This window comes from Trichosurus vulpecula, chromosome 4 (genome assembly GCF_011100635.1).
Source record: "Trichosurus vulpecula isolate mTriVul1 chromosome 4, mTriVul1.pri, whole genome shotgun sequence".
In the NCBI taxonomy this organism is placed as follows: Eukaryota; Metazoa; Chordata; class Mammalia; order Diprotodontia; family Phalangeridae; genus Trichosurus; species Trichosurus vulpecula.
Window position 1 is genome coordinate 156622192 of NC_050576.1, and position 23316 is coordinate 156645507.

Sequence of the window (23316 nt, forward strand, 5' to 3'; positions counted from 1 at the left end):
TCATCCATGGTGCCCTTAATCACACCGACAAGCATGTAGGCATCTGTCTGATTTAGCATTTATCAAACACATGGACATATATAATAATGCAACAGGGTACAACTAGGAAATAAACAATGTAAACCCTCACCTATGTCCTTTCTTCTGTCTCTTCCTCCTCTTACCTGAGAAGGAAGGAAGGTAGGGGTAATAAGGAGCAGCTCACAGTTCATCTGGGAATTAAGGAGGCTTTCAGATAATGCCTCTCAGACAATGAAAAGGAGCAGAGGCCTGAGAAGCCCCAGTCAGTTCAGACCTCACCACTACTTCATTCAGTTCTCATTGATTGGTCCATTCCCCCCAGTTCCAGTTAACCCCCATGTTACAACAGCAGCTTGCAAGAGTTCCAGTAACCCAAGGGAAAGGGAAGGGGGCAGGTAGCCAGGGATCAGATGCCCGTACTTGACCCTGCCCACTACCCTCTACCCTGCAGCATACAAAATAAAATCACTTCTGGCTTCTCTTTCCCACATAAGTCTCAGTGCTAAATTAAAAACCCTCAAAACTGGTGAATTCTAAGGCAGAATCTATGTGGCTACATCTAGGGTCTGGTATCTCTATGGCTACATTCACTAGGCAGCAGGCTAAGGGCTAAAGGACTGCATTTGTATTCCCAGCAGCCCACCATAGGGCCATGCACATAGGAGCTGCTTTACAAATACACTTCACATTTCAGTTTCAGTTTAACTGGTCTTTATGATCCTTAGACAGCAGACATATCTCATGTATCGAGTCTGAAGCTTGGATAGTAATGGAAATCTGTTCATATTAGGCTTTTATAACTTTAGCTCTAATCAGATAGCTTTCCAGGCTCCCAGTCTACTACATGTCAAAGCCTTTTTGAGTGAGATTGTGTGTGTGTGTGTGTGTGTGTGTGTGTGTGTGTGGTGGGGGGGAGGGAAGGAGAGAGGGAGGAGAGAGAGAGAGAGAGAGAGAGAGAGAGAGAGAGAGAGATATTAAGGGAAGTGTCATATAAATAAATTAAGCTTCTTACACAAATTAGTTTTAGCAAATTCTACCCATCCAAGAGCTGGTTGTTTTACTCCTCTATTGGGAAAGAAAGAAATCTTTTGTTTTCAGAGGTACAAACCAATATCCTGTTATGTAACTTTACCCTCTCTCCACTTGGGCCTTTGAGGGAGAAGTTATAGGGGAATGAAGAAAGAAAGAACACAATACAGTCCTCCTGGACCATCAAAGAAGATAATTTAAGACTGCCTCATTAATTAGCTTTAATAAGCCCAGAAGGGATTTGACTCTCAAGATAGAATATAAGGGTGGATTAGAAAGGAACATTCTAATTAAAGTCCCTTCTAATTCTGAGATTCTATGCACAGTTCATTCATTATTTGAGAGAGAAGTGATATATAGTTCATGAATCCCCCTCCTGCTATATATCTCATCCATGCTGAACCTTGTTCTCTCCACATGAACTTAGGTAAAGATGGAGGGGATACTTTACATGACACCTATCTTCAAATGCTTGAAGGATTGGCACATGGAAGAGAGATTAGATTTGCTCTATTTGGCCCAAGAGGGTTAATTGTGTGAAAGTCATAAAGTGGCAAGATTTCAGCTGGATAGAAGTGTGAGCCATGGCAGAGGACCCCCTACATCCTGGGCTCACATGAACCATCTTGGGGATTCACCCCAAAATGGTCCTTTTCTCTTTGGTTTGTTCCCATTACAAGTTTACTTCAAGAACATTTTCCAATATGCTGGTACATGGCTCTCCACAAATGTGGCTAAACCATGGGTACCCAGCTACTGTACAAGCACGTGGTACAGTAAATGCAAATTGGCTATAGGACAGCCTTTATCTCACCCCACCAAAAATGCAAACGATTCAAAGAACTCACAGGATTTTGTAAGCAGATACAGAATACACACAAAGGACTCACAGGGGCCCATAAATAGATATTCAAAACACTTCAAGCAAAGTAGTTCTGCTCAGAAGGAACTGAACTTGAAACTTCCTCCGTCAGGCCCATCCTCCCAAGTGCTTCTTCTGCCCAAGAAAGCCATTAATAGCTCCTTGGGGGAGGAGATTGTGCATGCGTAGGTTTCCCCACTCCCTCACTGTAGAATATGGGGTTCACACTGCTATTTGCTGGTTTGTTCACCAAATATGGAAAAGGCAGAAAAGGACACCACGAGCTCTCTTCCAGAGAGATGGTTCCTTTGATGAGTCTGTCATCCTGAGCCCTAGACAACCAGTCACCTTAGGGGCAGCTCCAGTCACTGAAAAATCAATTAGTGTCCCAGATACTGGCAACCAATTAGGAGGTGTCTTTGATCTTTTAATAAGGTACCAATGAGCATGACCATGCTCTGACAGCTCACACAACTGATTGGGTGGGTGGAGGCACCCCTGAACAACCTTCTTATTTAAAGACAAACTTCTCAGCAGTTAGGACAGTCCAAAAATGAATTGCACTGCCCTGAGATCTATCTAGCAAGCTCTCTGTTACTGGAGATCTTTAAACAGAGATGGATGGATACAGGCTGGGACTGTCAGCTGGCTTGCTAGTTGTTTCCTGTACTTACCTTTCCATCTCCTGAATCTTGTATCTTTAAGGTATAGGGACTCTTCTGTTCCGGGAATGGCTCTCTCCTGTCCTGCACTTCCAAATGTCCCTAGCTTCTTTCAAAGCTCAGCTCAGGCATCACATTCTGTACAAGGCCTTTCCTAATTATCTCTTCTGCTAGTACCCTCTGCAACTTGGAAGTTATTTAGTCTTACTTCATGTGGATTTATCTGTGGTGTGTCTTTGAGCCCCTAGTGCCTAGCACGTAGTATCTCCCACAGAGCAAGAGGCTTAATAAATGTTAGCTGAAATGGAAAATGGAAGTTGAATTGGAATGTTTTGCTATAGAAAGAATTACTGTTCAGGTACGAGTTGGGCTAGAAACGGATGCACTGACGGTGTGTGCCTTGGTATAGAGTACAGTGTATAAAGTATGTCTAAATTTAGTATTATGGTGGAAAGAGCACTGGCTCCGGAGAGAAGACCCAAGTTCCAGGTCTGTTTCTGACATTTACTAACTGTCTGGCCTTGGACAAGTCACTTGACCTCCTTGGTCCTCAGTTTCCTCATTTGTAAAATGAAGGACTTGGACTAGATGGTTCCTGAGGTCCCTTCTAGCAACTATAGCTCCCTTCTGCACCTTTATTTTCCTGATGTCTTTCCAAAGCAAATTAACTTTCCTAATGATAATATATAACATTTAAATAGCACTTTGAGGTTTGCAAAGTGCTTTACAGGTGTTATCTCACTGGATCCCTGCAATGACTCTGGGAGGGAGGCATTATTGTTATCCCCATTTTACAGAAGGGGGAACTGAGGCAGACAGAGGGTATGTGGCTTGCTCGGGGTCACACTACTAGATTAGTGTTTGAGGCCTTTCTGACTCCCACCCGGTCCAGAGCTCTGTTCCCTGCACCTTTGGACTTGGTCATCAGCTGACTTGGTGATTGTGAAGCCTGGAGCCACATCCATCTCCTATCTACAGAAACTTACACTTTCAAAATTGTACCTTCAAGAGCATTGGCCATATCAGCGCTTCCCCCTCTGCCTCGCTGGTTTATGAGCCTAGAGTTAAATAAACACCTAGCCTGGTTTTAGCGGGCACACGGGTGTTCATGATCAAGGGCAGATTTTTGGTATATGTAAGAGATCATGCTGAAAATTAACTGAGGAGCATCCCTGCTGGGCCTAGAGTCAGGAAGACCTGGATTCAAATACAGCCTCAGACACTTACTAATAACCTTGGCCAAGTCACTCAACCCTCTCTTTGCCTTAGTTTCCTCAACTGCAAAGTGGAAGTAATGGTAACACCTACTGCTGAGGGTTGTGGTGAGGACAAAACATTTGTAAAAAGCACTTAGCACACTGCCTGGCAAATAGTAGGTGCTACATAAATGCTTATTCCTTTCCCCATGAGGAACATCTCAGATTGCACCAGTCTGTTGTACCTGGTTTTTTTTTAAGCAATTTAAAGGTTTTCCCCAGAAGAAGCAAAGCAGCCAATGAGACTAAAAAGTACTAGGTCTTTATCTGATGCATTTTAATTCACAGAGGAGAAACTACTTGACCATAGACATATGTAAGTAGTGAATGAATGGAATGAGATGAGAGAAGGGTAAGTCTGTATTACCTTCACCAGAGATACAAAGATATTGCTTTATCATCTGAAGGGTGGGCTATATAATCTGTGACTTAACCAGGAGGGAAAAGGGAAAGAAAGGACAGGAAACCCTCGCTTTGAGAGGATCTTTAGACCACTAGAGGATGAGGAAGGGGTCATGGGGGAAGCTCCCTCCTAACCTAGCATCCAGGTTAGACCAAAATCTTATGCCTTCTCCACTTTGGGGCTGGCATATTGTAATGTTAATGGGATAGGAAGATCTTCCCCTCTCATTAATAGGCCTCATGTAGAGCCCATTAAGGGAAGCTTGCTTGGGGAGGCTTGCTTGTAGGAAGGCTTTCACACCTTTTGGCACTAAGTTGATTAGGCACTGAGTCACAGAGGGCTGTGATGCCTTCTGGCTCTGAGAAGTATATATATATATATATATATATATATATACTCTGAGTTGGTATTTTGCTCATGAGAAGGACCTTGTGATTCCTTGGTTGAGACTCTGAGTAGCTGTATGTTCAGACCCCTCAACTGCTCAGATGTAAAGGCTCTCTCAGTCCAGTGGTTTATGTAAAGTGTATAGTGATATTGCTTTGATTCAGGCAGTCAGAGCCCTGTCTTTGTGCTTTGGTCTTTGTGCTAATTTCTCTGCTTGTATTTTCTCTGATGTTAAGGGTGTTGACCCTTCCCCTAAACTAGTGAATGTAATTAAAAGTAGGATTGTTAACCTCTTTTTGAGTAGTCTTTCCTAGAAAAGCAGCTTAAAGAACCTGTGCTAAGAGGCCATCCTGGCTATGCTAGGGTGCTTGCTGACACACACCTTTCATTGGCCCACACGGCGAGGCTGTTGCCCAACAGAAATGAAGGCTAGGGGCTTTGTGGTATGGGGCAACGTCTCCCTCAGACTAGTCTGACTAGCTGTTTGTCACATCTCTGATGTCACAGGAAGGTAGTTTTGCACTTAACACCTACTGTGTGCCAGTCACTGTGCTGAGCATTTTTTACAAATGTTACCTCATTTGCTCTTCATAACCACCTTGGGAGGTAGGTGCTTTTATTATCCCCATTTCTTACAGTTGAGGAAACTGAAGCAAATGGAGGTTAAGGACCTTGACTTGCCTAAGGTCACATAGCTAGTAAGTGTCTGAGGCTGGATCTGAACTCAGGTCTTTCTGAATCCCAGCCCAGTGCTCTATCCTTTGGGCTATCTAGCTGCCTAGGCAGGAATGAATTAGCTAGCTAAGGGAAAATTTCCAACCAGGAAGGGTCCAGATATATATAGTTTTAGACAAAGGGCAGGGACTGGGTAGGGTAAGAAGCAAGACTCGGGAGTGGAGGAAAAAAGGTAGCTTGAGTAGGGACAAACTATTTCAAGAAAGGCCAAGCTCAGAAAACATGAGGATTTTTGAATTACCACACAAAATGTAAGGAAAAACCCATGCCATAGTCCAGAACTGCCCTTTTCCTCAAAAGTGTGAAGAGCAGGCACTGTCAGCTTAAGAGAGGCAAGCAACAGCTATTGCACATCCTGTGGCAGTCTCCAATCCATCTTCCTCTAGAGCAGGGGTGGCCTTGAGGCCCCAGGTTCCCCACCCCCACTCTAGAGAGTGGGTGTTGATTGGGAAAGGAGAACCAAGGTTACCTTAGATTCAGCCTCAGATGGGCTAACTTAGATGGTAGCTCTTGTTCTAAGGTAACCTTAGTTCAATCTAACTGGGAGACAGCAGTGGTGGGATTCAGCCAGTTCACACCGGGTTTGGGAGAACCAATACCTAATTTTAGGTTGAGTTCGGTGAACTGATTGTTACTGGGGGTGGGGCCTGCGCCCCCACATCGCCACATTGACAGCGGTGCCTCGGCTCAGTGGAGAACCAGTTGTTAATTTATTTGAATCCCACCACAGAGAGACTTAGAATCCAGTGGGGGAGACAGTCCTTACCCTCAAAGAACTTACAATCTAATGGGGTAAGACAACACCTAAAAGGAGGAGTCAGAAAATGAGACCAGACTATAGCTACCGATTAGGAACAAATCTCAATAGTTTGCCAAAAATTTCTAACATTGCAATTTTGCATAGAATGGAGACTTCTGGAAGGAGCTTAAAACAATTTCTTTACAAGTATCCTTTGGTCTCATTTGCATTTGAGGAAGTGGGGCCTTGGAGGAGGGGATATGATGAATTCTAAGAAGCCAAAATGGGTTTCTAATTATAAGTGCTGAGCGAGAGACTCAGGGGGAGACAACAGAGAAGGCAGTTAAAAGTTTAGCTCAGAGAAGAATTCGGAAGAAGAGAAGCTGTTAACAGAAGAGTTCTGAGAATAGGTCAAAGGGCAGATCTGATCTGAGCCTAAGCTTCTAGCTTCTGTTGTTGCCTGGTGCTCGGAAAGAGCTAAGCCTTAGCCATTGATTGAGAGGCCTAAAGAAAGCTTCATAGCTATTGGTGGAGAGTGATGATGGATAAGACTAAAGTCAAGTTTCCTAACTATTGGTTAAGAATACCAACAGGCCACCATTTAAGTATAGGCCCTTATCACCCCTCAATTAGATTATTGCAATGGTCTTCTAATTGGCCTATCTACCTCAAGTTTCCCTCTTCTAATCCATTCTCTATACAGCTACCAAAGTGAGTTTCCTGAAGTCCAGTTCTGATCTTCTCCTACTCAATAGACTACAGTGGCCCCCTACTACTTCTAGGATAAAATATTATTGCATGCCATGCTATGCATAGCACTCTGTGTGTAATTTTTCTCTTTGTAACCCTGGGGCCTTAACATGGTACCTGGCACATAGTAGGTGCTTAACAAATACTTGTGGATTAATTGAATGCTGACTAAATGGAACCACAGTACTCAGTGACCAGGAAAAGTCAGTCATCCTGAAAAATAGTGAGATAACAATAAATGAATAAAACAGCTCACCAGTGCTTGGGGATCTGCAAAACACTTTCCTTATAACAATTATGTAAAGTAGATAGCATAAATATTTCTATCTGTTTTACAAATGGGGAAAGTAAGGCACAGAGCAGTGAAATGATTTATGCAGGGCCACACAGCTATGCAAGGGACTTGAATCAAGGTCTTCTAACCCCAAGACCCTTATTCTTTCTGCTACATCCCAGGAGCCTCTCCATGTTGACTGCCAAATAAGAGAACTATAATAAGGGCTATGTTAATTAAAAGGCAAGAGAAATCACAATAGGCTAAGGTGGTCAGAATGGACTTTATGGAAGAGGTGGGATATGAGTTGTCTTTTGAAGACGTGTGAGGAGAAACTTGGGTCAAAATCAGGATAAAAAACCTGGTCTTGAAAGAGATTGTTTCTCCAATTCCGAGGCAGAAGAGGGGGAAGCCAGGCTTTTTGGTGCAGACAGAGGAAGTTAGGGAACTACCAGGGATTGGATCATTTCCCTTTTACCAGACCCATCAGCCAATTGCCTTCCGTCTCTCTGTTCCTCTTCATTGGCCATCTCCTGCTTAGTATGTCCTATAGCTCCTGAGGCATTGCATCCTGAAACCAAATCCTAGGGCATTGCCAGGATGAAGGTCCCTCCTTGGCTCTTATTCTTCCTTATGCTTCTCCACCCCCAGGAAGGTAAGTGAGTATGGCCTATTCCTGTTCCCTTGTACCCCTTTTCCCTTTCTTTTTCTGCTAAGGCTTCATCTGGTATATAGTATCCAAGGGTGTGAATGTGATTGGGAGGAGGATGTTGCTATCCCCATGGAGAATTCAGCCTTTTCTCTTGGCTCCAGCTGAACTCAAGGATAGCTGCTCTCTGTGTGTCTTTTTTGCTTGTCTCTGTTAGTCTCCAAGGTTATCTTACTGTGTAGAAGAATTACAGGGCAGGTTTGAATGAGTGGAGAAAGCTAGAGCTGTAGGAAGAAGAGAAAAAACTTTGAATAAAATAAGAAGGAAAAATCGTCCCTACATGATGTTAGAACTGGAAAGATCCTTAAAGAGTCTCAAGTCAGGTCTAACCTTCTCATTTGATAAAAAGCCTGACCTCTAGAATGATGCCAGCAGGCATTAACAAATAGGTGGCATCCTCAAACCAGGATTTTCTCTGACTGAGCTGCCTCAGCCTCATATAGGACCTGGAAGTATGTAGGAGAGGTGAGTTCTACTAGGTCCCAGCAATCCTGTGGTACCCTCCTTGACACTTCAGCTAGTTAATGACTACTTCATACAGAAAGACCTCTTACTAATACTGGACTCCCCCCTTTTTTAAATCATATAAGATTATGAACATGAAGTCAGATAAAGTATCTGGGAAATGATACAGTTCTTTGAAAACCCAGGTAAGAGGTTATCAGGTATTTGGACCAAACTTATTAGCACCTTGCTGCATAATAGTCAATTAGCACCTATTTATTTATCAGTTACTATGCTGCTAGGCTCTGCAGGAACAGAAGATCCCTGTTCTCAAAGGGCTTACACGTGTGTGCACGCTCCCATATGCATATGCATGCATACCTGTGTGTATATGGATGTACATGTGAATGTACGTGCACATGCTCATACATGCATGCGTATATAGATATACATACCTATACATATATGTACATGTGTGTATGTGCGTACTTTAATCAATACTTAGAGACTCTTAGGATGACAGAGCTCGTAGGAACCATAAGACAGTCTATAGAATGTCAAAGCCAAAATGGATCCTCAGAGCAGATCCTTTGGAATCTAGAATCCTTTAAATTGTAAGGTGCTTGAGGGAAGGGACTGTCTTTTTCTTAATCGTATCCCCAGCACTTACCACAGTGCCTGGCACATAGTAAGTATTTAATAAACATTGATTGGATTGGTTGGATCTCATCCTAGGGAGCCTGTTGGCCTTAGGCTGAGAACTTCAGCTGAGCTAGAATGGGGCCAGGTTGGTGCTTCAAGGACAGAGGGTTGGACATGGGTTCAAATCCTGCCTCTGGCACTTACTAGATATATGACCCTGGGCAAGTCACTTAACCTTTCTCAGCCCCAATTTCCTTACTTGCAAAATGGGGATGATATTATCTGTATTGCTTACTTCTTAGAGTTGCTATAAGGTTTAAATGAGAAAGTATGTGTAAAGCACTTTGAAAAATTTAAAGTGCTATATACCAGTTAAGGTTATTATATCCATTAGGAGAAGGACAATCTGGAGAGGACCCTGATACAGAAGAGCTCATGGCAGTCCTGGGGGAGTCAATCACTCTCCCCATGAACATCCCAGAAGGTGAACAAATTGGGAAAATTATTTGGATTTTCAAATCACCTCTTGCCACCATTAAGGAAGGAGCCGCTGGAGAGCCCACCATCACTGTATCTGACCCTCGCTATAAGGTCCTAGTGAATAGCCCTGACCAGATCTACTCCCTGCAGATCAGTAACCTGAGCAAGGAGGATGAGGGAATCTACAGAGCAAATATATTCACTGAGGGTCCCCTGGACACCATCACTCGGAAGTTCACCCTACACATCTACCGTGAGTCTGGTGGGTGGGACGCCTGATGTCTGGTTTCTCCAATGTTTGTTCAAGTTGCTGTGTCTGGGAGGTGGACAGCAGGACCTCTGGAGGTCCTGTCCTTCACCTTCCCTTTACCTGGGCTATCCTGTGGCTGATCCTTAACCAGTTGGAGATGCTGGTACCAAGATTCCCTTTGAAGATCAAGGAAACATCCAAAGTCTCAGCCCCAGCTCTATGGGAGTGGTAGACCGGGGCCCCCAGACCTACAGGCACAAGTTTAGAGAGCTCATAGGATAACTGAGCTGGGAGAGATCTTAAGGTCAGGCATAGGCCCTTAATTTTACAAACGAGGAAACAGTCTCAGAGAGGGCTGTGATGTGTCCAAAGTTACAGAGGCCATGGAATTACAGTTGTTAAGTGGCTGAGCCCAGTATTCAACACAGATATGCCACCAAATCCATCATTCTAATCTGCCATGGGCTGAAAACCTCATTGTTCAGGAGTGGTCATTGTGAATGAATGGAAGATACTCCAAGGTTTGTGCCTCCCACCCTCTGAGGACACATATATCACTGTAACACCTTTGTTTTATGACAGATAAAACCTCCCTTACCCAACCTTTTCCTTCTTTGACCATCTTGACAAAAGGGAGGCAACCCTGTTACCTGGGCACATAACCTTACAGGTAGACAGAATAGGTAGGTTTTCAGCTCCACAGCAATGTTGAGAAGGTCTTTCCTTCAGTACTTCCCCAAAGTATCTCTTACTGACTGAAATTCCACTATTAGAGTTCACTCCTTTGGATTTATCCTAAAATACCTTAAATCTTACTGGTTAACACCTTATAAAGATCTGGAATCTGGAGGAATGGGGAGGAAGGAAGGGAGTGGTTGTTAGAGTTGTTAAGAGAGACAAAAAGGGGCCAGAGGGCTCAGCACAAACATCAGCTTTTAAATGAAGCCTTCCCCCTAAAATTATCTTGTTTCTATTTTGTATACGTATAATGTACAAATTAACATTTCTATGTTTTGTACATCTCCCCTTGAGAGTTTGTAAGTTCCTTGAGGACAGAGATAATTTCATTTTTGTCTTGGTATCCGCATAGTGCCTGGCATATAGTAGGTGCTTAATAAGTGTGTGTTAATTGAAGGAGAGGTGGGATGATACAAATAGGCAGGCTTTGTCTAATTCCTAATCTAAGGTGGAATTGAGTTTATAAGGGGAATCAGGGCCCAGAGAGTGAAACTGAGGTTCTCCTGACTCAGTGGGGGGGGGTCTAAGACCATAGTTTTAGTGACACCTCTTAGTCCAGAGGTGTCAAACACAGAGCCTACAATTCTCTGGAGCACCATAGAAACCAGATTAAAATGTAATGGGGAAGAATTTAAAAAAAAATAAAAATACAATGTAATGTTAATATGTTTTCTAGGTCAATATGCAGCCTGAAGGGATCTTTATGTACAGTTCAGCAGCCTCCCTTCTATTTGAGTTTGACTTCACTGATTTCATCTGCAGTCATTTTCCAGATGATGAAACTGAGGCTCATAAGGAAAAGTGACTTATCAGGGGGCACACAGAGAGTAAAGGGTAGACCTAAGATTGGAACTGAGATTTGAGAGCTCTCTGACTTCAGATCTAACATTCTTTCCACAGCACCAAGAATAGGTATTAGTTCTTGATCCCAAGGGTCTTCATACTGTCTTTCAGGACGACTTCCAAAGCCCAAAATCACCATATACTTGGAGATCTCAGAGGAGTCCATGTGCAACGTCACCTTAAAATGTCATGTGGATGGGAGTGGAGATGATGAGGAGTACGGCTGGACACCCCTGGGAGCAAGGACTATTGTTTCTGATGGGGGCTCTGTCCTCCACCTCTCCTGGAAGCCTGGAGACAGTGACTTCACTTCTACTTGTGTAGTCAGAAACCCTGTCAGCATCAGTTCCCACTCCCTACAAGCTGGGCATTTCTGCACAGGTAACTGGTTCCATTGCCACCTCCCTAGAGCCCCGAGAAAATGCCCTGAGCAGTCCCAGGGACTGGGTGTCAGAAGGAACATACCACCCTCACCCCTAGTTTGGTTCTTTCAGCAGCACCTTCTTTGCTGAAGCCTGTTTGAAACAGACACCAAGTCCTCCTCTCTCCAACCTCCACAGTAAAGGGGAGCATCTTCCTCTCCACCTATGTCCTCATCCTGACCCAAATCCCCATTCTCAAAGCATGCTTTCCCCTTCTCTCACCTAATGCCCAGAAATATGCCTCCAGCTGCTTCTCTCCTCAGATCTCCCAGGTTTCTTATCTCTCTGGAGACCCACTATCTGTCCTAGGGATTCTCCAATTCCCTTCTCAGTAGAATTCTGGCTTTAATTTAGCTTCCAGGTTTCTGGGGAGGGAGTCAGTTGAGTTCAGAGAATTCCCAGTGAAGAGATCTCAGCTGGTTCCAGACTGAAAGATTCCCTGCCCCACTCTGGGATTTGAGGGATGAGTCTGGTCCATTTGTGAGCTGCTCCAGCTTTCTTAAGGAGGCTCCAGAGTCTTCCCCTCTTCACTTTCCCCATTTGGCTTGGGGGCCCAAAATCCTTCTCTGGAGGAAGATAGTATCACATTCCCTTGGGAGGTACCCAGCTGACTGGTTCTTCTCTCTCTTTTCGCTATTCTAGGCTCCAGAAGTTCATCTTCAACATCATGTTCCCCCCTGACAAAGGGACTTTTCATCCTGTTACTCTTAGGGATCTTAATAGTTGGGATTATCGTAACTAGGATTTTAACAAAAAATAAAAAGACAATCACAAGAATTCACAGGCAGATGAAGCTGAGAAAGAATGTCAAGCGACAAAAAATGCGAGCAAAGGAGTTTCCATTAGCAGGTCACACCTCTGAATGACGGACAGGCTCAGGGCCTGAGCCCCGGATGGGGAGGCCCATCCCACCCCATTCCCTTGCTATATGTTTCCTCTTTGGGAGCCTTCTTGGGAATATTTTCTCAGGGACTTTTCTCCCTCTTGAAGACTTTATGAGAGCCATCAGGCAGGAACTCCAAAAGTTCTCACTATCTTAGGAAAGAGGTTCAGGCAATAAAATCAAGTCAAATGAAAATGACCAGAACTGCTCTTTTCCCCCCCTCTCTATCTTTAAAAATTCTTTGTTATAGAGGTGGCATTTTGGGTGAAGGAGGGAGAGGGAGATATTGGAAAAGGTAAGTGATGCACCAAATAAAAGAGAACAGCAGAACAATTAAGAAAAAAGAAGAGTAAAAAAAAAATTCAGAAGAGTTTTGCCCTGAGCCTGTCAATCTATTCTTTTCCCGCCGGTGGGGCTGGACTTTATTGAAAACTATTTCCCTATTCTCTCCAAGTCTCTCTTCCTTCTTGCAGCATTCCCTTCCCAGACTGGCTAGGTCCGTCTTCCAATCTGGGAGGAAAAGTAAATCTGACAAATGCACTTACAGTAAGTGTTAGTGGCTTAATATGCTAATTCTCCCAAGAGAACTTACCTTTAAAAAGATAACAGGGAATAATTTGGAATCTAGTGCAAGGAAATCTTTGAGAGAGGAATTTTAGCCAGGGGAAGGGTGGAAACATCTTTCGTCTGTCGGTGTCCACCTTCCTGGAGTTATGGTCTTTTTGTCTTTTCCACTCCAAAATCCTTTTACCTCTAGTAGATGAGTCCACTTAATATCTACCCTTTGGTTCATCCCTTCTTCCGGTCTGGGGACACTTCAACCTGAGTGAGAACCCCAGGTGAGAAGGAACCAGCAATATTCCCCGCCCCCCACTCCACCCCCTTCTTTATCTGCCCAAGCTTCCTTAACTCTGCTCAGTATTATTACGACTTGAACCAGCTGTTACTATGGTTCCTAGCCTCTCAAGACCCTTTGATCCTCCTCATCATGGCCCAAATATGGACAAATCTCTTTTCCCCCTAGTTCAGCTGAGGCAAAGATGGAATTATTCAAATGAAAGTTGAGCAAAAAGCAACTCAAACCCAAAAAGACCTGATCATATCAGTCCCCTTCTTAAATACTTTTAATGGTTTCCCTTTACCTAAGTGTTATAGGAATTTGTGATTTCTTTTTATTATTCAGGACTCAGGGCCATTCCTCCGGCAATTTTTGGTTAACTAAAAGTCTGTTTTAATATTGACCTTCACCTGAACAAAAGCTTTCTCTTGGGATATAAAAATTTATCTAAGAGCCTTAAGTATTCCTTAGATGAGAAGGCAGAGGAAGAATTTCCACTGTCCCTGACTCCTTAAGTGGCATTCTCCTCAAGCAGTCTATTTGAAATCTTCTAAATGTAGTATAATCTATAACTTGATTTAGTTTCTCTATAGAGTTTGTTTGACTTGGCTTGTTTCCTTAGGGGATGTGTGAATTTATGACTGTTTGAGATTGTTCAACTTTTGTGACTCTGAAGGAAGTATGGGATTAGGGATCTATCCTCTCTTTAACTCTGACGGCCTAAGATGAATGTGCAAGATTGCAATATGTAAAGAAATTCTTTTTCCATCACTCTGATTTAATTTTTCCTACAAGAAGACTTGTAAGAATCCTAATCAGGGTTCAGGTGAACCTGTGCTTGAGCATAATAATCAAACCTAGGTTTTTACCTTCATAATTTCTGTGTTGTGGTAAATATATTGGCCGCAGTTACCTAGCGCATGAACTCAGGAAACACTTCTCCCACAACAAAGAGATAGGGATGCGCCCTGCAATTCAACTGGTACAAAAAAGATACTTCTGACGAGGAAACTCCCCCTACGTATGCAGGTTGGCACCTTTTTTGTAACTGCTAGCCTTTGAGAAATGCCTATTCTCTAGGCCCTAGAACACAGAGGGGATAAGTGATTTAACTGAGAGGCAAAAAGATGTAGTGAGACTTAAGAGTCAGGAAGAGCTGGTTTTAAACTCATTTCAGATATTTAAGTAGCTATGTGACCCTGGGCAAAGTCACTTCATTCCTGGGCTTCAGTTTCTTCATCTGTAACGTGAGGGAGGTGGACTTGATCACTTCCACAACGCCTTCTAGCTTAGTCTCTATGACTTTCCCAAGGTCATGGGATTAGATTTTAGGGAGATTACATCTTGGGTCTTCTTGGTTCTCACACCAGGTCTCTATCTATGGTATTTCCATGGATGTACTGGAGATAGCTCAAAAGGCTTCTTAATTTTTCAGTATTAGCATTTTCACCTTGGAAATCTGCAAATACTTTGAATCAGGGCTTGATTTATTGTTTTGTTGATTGTCTAGACTTAATCTGATTTCAATCTAACTGTTCAATTTCCATTTGTGTACCATATGTTCAAATAAACTGGATTATTTCTGTGTCCCCAATTGCATCCTGCCCTCCCTATGACTGTTTCTACTATTCTCTCATGATTAGCAGGGACTCTTCCTCCACTCCTCTCTGTTGAAGTGCCCTCACTTTCATCAATTCAGATGTCATCCCTCCATGAAGCCCACATATGTGAATGTTCAATATAATTCAATTTCATAAACATTTATTGAGCAATTATTATGTGCAAGATTGCTTCGTTGGCATCCTTGAGATACCTTGAGAGTTCCCCTGGCATCTTGTAATGTCAGAAGAATCAAGGAAGGCCTCTAGCTTGTCAGGCGGACCCCTTGTGATGAATAAATAGGAAGAAATCAATGAGTTGCACAGGATGAACAGACATGGATGGGTATCATTGGCAGGAATATCCAAATTGATGAGATCATTGATACCTTTGAGCACTGAGATTTTTAAATGTGAAGGCGCCATGCAAGTTGCTGGGGATACAAAAATGAGAAACAGCCCAGTTCCTGCCCTTGAAGAATTTACATCTCTATTGGGAAGATGTAACATGTACAAAGATAAGTATGATACAGGGGAGACTGCGAAGTAATCAAGGGAGAAGTCTAAAGTATTCTAGGAATATCTAAGGAGAGAGAATATTATTTTAGCTGTTGGTGGGGGTGGAAGGGTGGGATAGGATCAGGGAAGGTCTTACAGATAAGACGGCACTTGAGCTAAGCCTTGAAGAAAAGAGAAGGCTTTTGACAGGTGGAAATGAGGGAATGCATTACAGTCACAGAGATGGCCCCAGCAAAAGCATGAGGGTAAGAAAAGGTCCATGTTGCACTATAAGTTCCTTGAAATGAAGCCTATGTCCCATCTGGGAATCCTCAGCATTTAGCACAGAAGGTTGCACCCAGTAGGAAGTTAATAAATATTGGTTGAGTTGAATTTGATGAAAAGAAAAAAGGGAAATTCAAAAGCACAGAGGTGAAGGAATTTAAAGAGGACAGACTCCTGAATAATATTTAGTTATACATTGGCTAGGTTCACCTGTTTTATGGGGGATCCAGGCCTTTTCCTATTCTTTACCTCAGCAGACCTCTCTTGTTTGCCCGAAGCATCTTTACTAGCCAGCTGTTAAAGTTGATTCTATATGTACTCATTGGTTGTGTAGGGCCTTGGGTCTGATGCTGCCTGGCATGAAACTACCTGGCATGAAGACAGGAGTGGGTAAACATTTAGTAGTGCAGCACAACCCTAAGCAAATGACATTGGCCAAGGTATGATCCTGATCATTGCTTGTACTCTTCTGTTACTGACCTAGAGAGATGTGACTAGGTTACATTACTGTTAAATAGATCTGGAACTGGCTGAACGTCCAGTTCCAGTGATTATGGATTGATTTTAAGTGTGAGTGACATCATGATGAAAGAAGTAGAAAATGAAAGATCCCACCTTTCCTATTGTTTGGGATATATTTGCATATGTACATATATGCATATGTTTATATACACACACAAGTATATACACATATACACACATACATATACATATTATGTAAATTTGATTAATTAGAGCAAAATATTGCCTTTAAGGGTAGGAAGAAAGGAAGGAAGGATTGGGAAGGCACTCTGCTGGCAATGTAGGGAGAACAAGAGATAACTGATACACAACCTTCAATGCTGCATTGGTATCAGCACAAAAGATCTAAGGAAAGGCTCCTACCACGTAGGATGAACAACCTGATGAATATTTTTCATAAAATACAACATATAGAATAAGCAAGATGAGAAAAAGATGGATAGGTTGCAAGTGACATCATTGGAAGAGTGCTCCTATTAATGAGGTCACTGATCCATCAAAGTATAGAAACAAGTCAGCCTAGAAGAAGTTCTCTAGTGGACTTCACCAAGGATCTGCACCCAGGACTGCACCAAGTATATTTCCTTCTGTTCAATAGCTTTATCAATGATTTGAATGTCATATATGCAGATGAAACTGACCTGGGAGGGCTAGTTAAAACACTGAATTCACAGAACTAATATTTGCAAAGATCTTGATGGGATGAACTTATTAAGATGCCATTTATTTATGCCATTTGCCTTTATATTACAGTAATTTCAACCTTCCAACCTCTAGACCAAACCCTCTTTTGTGACAAAAAAAACCAAAGGGAAAATATTTGATATAGGGACTACATCTGACAATGAATACAATCTCCTGTCCTATTCATCCCCTGCCTCTCTTTTGTGAAGATGAAATTTAACGTGGATAAATAAAAAACCTTATACTTGGCTTTTAAAAAAAATCAACTTTTAAAATTCAGGATGGGAGAGAATTTGTTAGATAACAGTTTGTGTGAAAAAGATTTGATAATTTTAATGAACTAGAAGGAAGTTGAGACTGAAAGTCATGATGAGGGCAAGAACAGGTATAGAAACATGTTAATACAGTAGAAAGGAGCTCTGGCTTTGGAGTTTTAAGGTTGAAATCCTACCTTTATCATACTGCCTGAGTATGACAGAGCCTACCTGTCCCACTTCCTTTCTTAAATCATAGATTAAGGACTGGAGGGAACACTAGAGATCATCTTTTTCAACCCTCGATTTTATCAATAAAGAAACTGAGACCCAAAGGGTTCAGTGACTTGCCCAAGGCTACTCATGTTTCTCTTCTATTATTTCCTTCATTATGGTGGTAAGGTTTTTTTGTGCTGTCATATTCTTCTGGGAGACTGATGATTCTTAGGTTGTCTCTATATACACATATGCTTTGCTTGTGAGCATATTTTCTTTTAATGTTCTTGTTTTTTGCTTGTCTTCTTCTAGGTTGTCTTTCATTTCTGTGTACTTGCATTTCCAATCTATTGTCCACTCTTTTGTTTCTTTGGTGAGGCTTGCCATGGAAAATTCAAGTTTCTCTATTTTGCTCATTATTTTTTTTGCTGTGGAAGACATAAATTCTTGCTTTTATAATTCACGTATCTCCTTTCTTGCCAAGTGTTGGATCATTTTCCTTCATTTTGCAATATTTATTTGCAGATGCTTGAAATAATTTACTAGATCTGGAAGCCAAATTTCCTTTCATTACTGTTTTTCCTGTTGATTTATCTGTTTATGTCCAAGGTTTTTGAGATTTCTTCTTCCTAGAATCTTTGATACTTTCAGTCTTCTCCCCACCCCCTTATTTTCCTCATTGCTTACTTCTGACTTCCTTCTATCTGATTGTGGTTTCTTTGTGGGTTGGTTCTCAAAGCTTCTCAGCCTCATCCCAGACTGGATGATTCACAGTTAACCAGCCTAGGTCTCTGCCTCAACTGACTTTTGGGTGGTCTGAATTGGCCCAACTGGATGCTGTGCTCTTCCCTTAGGTTTGGTGGAATGCTGCAAAACTCTCCACATACACTGTTACCTCTCCCACTCCTTCTGTTTCTTATTTCTTGGCCCAGTACTGGCACTTCAGAGCCTGCTAACACTAGCAGTTCAGAGCTTTGCAGCTTTGGTGCTTCCAGGTTGCAATCCTCAGCAGGCTCTTGCCCCTGAAGGGTTGTGGCCAAGTTGGCTAACAAGGCCCCTTGGAAACTTCTGCAGCCTCGAGCCAGAGTCTCTAAGGCCCTAGAAAGAGGTAAGGGGACCAGAGTGTTGGGGTGGGTTTTGAATTAAGCCTGTGTCATGCTTGGCTATACTATTTCAGCCTCACTTCAGTAGCATGGAAAGTGAAGGAGGAGTGCTAAGTGAGCTCAGGATGAGTGGATGTCAGTTCCTGGATTTGGGGTTTTTTTAAACCTTGTTTTGGATTCTTGGTTTCCTAGACCATGGAAACAGCTGGATTTGCTTTATCTTTAGGGCATAATTTCTGTTTTGGGGAAGTTTGAGAGGTTGTGGATACTGGGAAAAACTGTCTTGCCCCATGTTGTTGCTGATGTGACCAGGAACAGAATAGGAACTAAGCAATATGTTTTCCTTTCAGTCATCACTTAACTTTGTAAAAGGGGATGCCCCACTGAAAGCTGAAAGGCTGCTGGGGCTAAATGATAGAAATTGAAACTTAAAGCAGAAAACCCTCAGATGCAAGGTAAGCATTCTCTACCCCAGAAAGAGTAGGAGGCTTAAATAGCCCAATTGCCTATGAAGAAGTCAATGAAACACAGAACCTACATCCAAGGCATAACTGGCCGTAGCCAACTCTTCTATATAAGGTTCCCAAAAGAGTATGGGAGGTGAAACTGACTAAATTGAAACTAATCACCCTAAGGCAAGTGGAATGGATTATTGAAGGTAAGGGTTTGTAAACCAGGGATTGTCAAATAGGAAAGGCAAGACTTCACTGTTGTTCTGCTTGAAAGTATCTATTTGATAGATACCTCAACTTTGAGAGTAAAAGGGCAGAGGCTTCTGTACATTCTAAGCTGTTCCAAGGGGTGTTACCTCAACTTAAAAGAGGCATAGAATAACATTCCAGCTGAAAAGAGTTCCATGGAACTACCCATCCAAGTCAATGACTGAAAATAGAAAAGACTGTAGCTGCCCATTGAAGAATAAGCCCAGAGCAGATTGAGCCACTACAACCTGAAAAAAGCCCAGTGGTCAACTGACCTGCCAACAGACCTGCCTTGGGGGCTTGGTCTGGTCCAACTGCAGTGTATCCTGCCCAGTACTGTCTGGTAACAAGATACCATACCCTAGGGTGAGCAAACCCAGCTGTACACTTTGCAAATATTCTCAAATAGACTTTTCTATTCTGTCTATCTTGCTTTTAATAAGAAGCAATAATGAAAATACAAACTATGTCCCTATTGGCTCCACTTTCTTGCCCCCAATTTCAGAATCTTTGGTAATGCTTTCTATGTTTTTCCTGTTATCATTTTTACTCATGTGAATCATACATTTTGACACACAAGATGTCATCCATTTGGACAAGTCTTGAAAGGTTCTTTGTTAACATCTTGGATACAAGACCACTGTATAATTATACTCTTCTTGCTGTGATAGCAACTGTGGATCTACCCTATCATTTCTTGGAGGACAAGTAGTTGTTTTCTCCTCAGAACGTCCAGCTTCTTGCTCTTCATAGAACCTCAATACCCTATCTCACTCTGATTCACAATTGTTATGTGTCCAAATAATTTCCCAACATACCCTCCTCATGGAAATCTCCCTTAAGAAATTTGAGGATAACCCAACAGACACAGCAATTGTTTTTGAGAATATATTCACCATTCTACACCTGTAGTCTTCTTTCACACTACGAAGAGAAGGGACATATATTTCCTTTATCTTTCTCTGGGCCCAAACTGGTCACTATGTCCTACAATGTTTTAATGTTGTTTTCATTTACATCACTATGGTCCCTGTATTTATTATTCTTTTGGTCCTACTCGCTTCACTTTGCATCAATGAGTTTATACAAATTTTCTCATGTTTCTAAGTTCCCTATCATGTTAAAATCGGTTTGTTATTTTAACTGCAAATGTTCAGTGATCCTTCTTCCCTTCCTCTTCCTCGTGGACAGTTGTCCATCCTCCAACCTTGGGAAAGCGATCAGTATTCTTTATCAGTTTGGATCCACTTCAAATTGAATTTCTATATCAGTATTTTCACATTGAAGTTTCCTATCTGCTGGAACTAGTTTTGGAACACTACACAGTCCCTGATAAACTGGAACAAATGTGAGCTTTCGTCTTTTCTTCTAGGAGGAAGAACAACCTGAATTCTGAACAAAAGTGACAACCATTTGTCCCTGGCAAAAATGCAAGCATCTCTCACTCAATGTATATCACTGCAAACTTCTCCTCGCTCTCACTTCTCCCTGGAAGTCACATCTTCTATCCTTGCTTTTCAAATAGCTCGTGGGTGATTATAACCTACAACATTAGCTCCTCATTAAGACCTTAATAACCTCTTTGGTGGCTCCTAAGAACCCAGTCATACCTAATTTCCTTTGCCTTCATTGTACCCCACCTTATCTTACTGATTGCTTTTCCTTACTTTGCTTTAATAACTACCTTCTCCTTGAGGCCTCCTCAGGTGCTTTCTTTCAATCTTTTCCCTCCTTCAGATTGATCCCTTCTTTTTTTTTTAGCCTCCCTCAACTTCTCCCAAATTTCTCCATATCAAATTCAAACTCTTGCCTTTTTCACAATTCCAAAGCCCTCTAAAACACCTCCATGATGTTCTCACGCTTTTCCCAAACCCATTTTTTGCCTCACAAACTTCTCCTTCACAAGGCAGAAATTTTTAAATATCAAAATCCTTTATTTGTTTACCCTTCAGGTAGCTAAGTGGCACAGTGAGAACACTGCTGGGCCAGAAGTCTGGAAGGCCTGAGTTCAAATCAGGTCGCAGACACTTACTAGCTATGAAACCGTGGGCAAGTCGCTTAACCTCTGTCTGTGTCAGTTTCCTTGACTGTAAAATGGGAATAATGAAAGCATTTCTCTCCTAAATTTGTTAAGATCAAATGAGATAGTATACATAAAGTGCTTATTAACAGTGCCTGGCACACAGTAGGCCTTTAATAAATGTTTGCTCCCTTCCCCTACAATCAGGTACCGCACTACCTTTTTAATTTTATTGTGTATTATTCCCTTCCCGCACAATCAATGTTGCTTCTAAACCATGCTGCTCTCTGTCACTCTAACATGCCTTGTATGTTCTCAATTCCTCCATATAGTTGTATCAACCATTCCCTGTTTCTGGAATGTTCTCCTTCCCTCTCTTATCCTTTTGATTCTTACCAATTCTTTAAAGTCTCATTCAAAACAACTTGAAACACCAGACCTCACATAGATTTTTTTTTGGTACTTTTCCAACATATATTTGCTAATTAAGGTGATCCCCGTTGTCGTCGTTCCATCGCGTCTGACTTTCTGTGATCCTATTTGGGGTTTTCTTGGCAAAGATACTGTAGTGGTCTGCCACTTCCTTTTCCAGCTCACTTTACAGATGAGGAAACTGAGGCAAACAGGGTTAAGTGACTTGCTCAGGGTCACAAAGCTAGTGTCTGAGGGCAAATTTGAATTCAGGTCCTCCTCACTCCAGGTCTGGCACTCTACCCACTGAACCACCTAGCTGACCCTATTTTACTCCCATTCTAGACTGTTATCTTCATAAGGGCTGGACCATGTCTTATCTCATATATTTGCATCTTCCCTAGCACCTAATATAGTGCTTTCTGTACAGTGGATGTTCAACTTGTAGACTTGAATGATTTTGCCTTAGCAATTGGGAACAGCTCATAATTGCCTCTGTTTCCCAAATTTGAGGTAGAGGTGAGAGAATCTAGGGCTTATCCAGTCCTTGAAAAACAATATTATTAGACATTTAATTATTTGGTAAACATTTTATTTATACCTTTTTATATCACCCACATTTTACAATATATCCCTTACATTTTCCCCACCCAGAGAGCCATTTCTTATAACAAAAATTAAAAAAAAAACAAAACAGAAAGCTCATCAAAAAGTAACCAATACATGGAAAAAGGTTGATCATAAATGCAGTGTTATTCACCCATAATTTCCCGCCTCTGTAAAGAAGGACTGGAGAAGTTCCTTCTCATATTTCTTCTTTGAACTGAAACTCTGTCATTATACATTCAGGACAAGTCGACATGCATTTATGAAACATCTGCTATGTACCAAGCACTGTATTTTAATTGATTGTGACTGTTCTCTGTATGCATTACTAAGGTCATGGTATATATTGTTTCTGAGGTTCTGATTACTTCACTTTACTTCAGTTCATAAAAATCTTCCCTTGTTTCTCTGTATTCATCTTACTCATAATTTCTTGTGCGCAATAATATTCCATTTCATTAATATACCACAACTTACCTATTTCCAAACAATGAACAGCTACTTCATTCCAGTTCTTCGCTATATTGACATTTGTTTAGCGCTTTAAGATTTGAAAAAATTTGATGTGTTTCCCATACATTATTTCATTTTATCCCTTCAATAATCTTGTGAGGATAGTGCTACAGGTATTATTATTTACATTCTATAGATGACAATACTGAGACTAAGACAGAGTGTCACTTAATCTGCCTGGGCCTCAGCGTCCTAATCCTTCAAATGAGGGGATTAGACCACATGGTCTCTGAGGACTTTTCTAGCTCTAGATCCATGACTTGTCCACAGCCACACAGCTAGGAATTATTTGAGGTAAGATTCAACCCCTAGAACTCTAGGGGAAACCCAGCGCTCTAACTACCATGACACCCTGAAACTACAATGATTCTTGAAATTTACAAAGTAGCCTAATTAATAGGGGTTAACCACTAATAGGGAGTAGAGGTGCTAAACTCATGGACAGAAAGTAGGACAGATGACATAGGATACAGACTCTAGAACCTGGGCTATATCTGAAACAGAACATTGAGGACTACTGGGGAGGGGGAGGTTGGCT

At 41.9% G+C, this 23316-nt stretch overlaps 1 protein-coding gene across 2 annotated transcripts; it reads left to right on the top strand.

Moving 5' to 3' along the window:
* The first annotated feature begins 7659 nt into the window (after positions 1-7659).
* Positions 7660-20698, top strand: SLAMF9 (SLAM family member 9). Of its 2 annotated transcripts, none has more exons than XM_036758157.1 (4): positions 7660-7773; positions 9308-9646; positions 11336-11605; positions 12289-14966. In XM_036758157.1, exons 1-4 carry the CDS (start codon positions 7719-7721, stop codon positions 12510-12512), a joined length of 888 nt encoding a protein of 295 aa, XP_036614052.1. In that variant the 5' UTR covers positions 7660-7718; the 3' UTR covers positions 12513-14966. The 2 variants fall into 2 exon arrangements, with proteins under 2 accessions (XP_036614052.1, XP_036614053.1); XM_036758158.1 differs by lacking the exon at positions 12289-14966 and adding an exon at positions 20601-20698 and having other exon boundaries at positions 7672-7773.
* Positions 20699-23316: the final 2618 nt, after the last annotated feature.

Excerpts from the sequence above, each read along its gene's own strand:
- SLAMF9 (XM_036758157.1), top strand. The coding sequence starts at position 7,719 with ATGAAGGTCCCTCCTTGGCTCTTATTCTTCCTTATGCTTCTCCACCCC. Across the intron at positions 9,647-11,335 it reads GTTCACCCTACACATCTACC|GACGACTTCCAAAGCCCAAA; the intron begins GTGAGTCTGGTG and ends ACTGTCTTTCAG. Across the intron at positions 11,606-12,288 it reads AGCTGGGCATTTCTGCACAG|GCTCCAGAAGTTCATCTTCA; the intron begins GTAACTGGTTCC and ends TCGCTATTCTAG.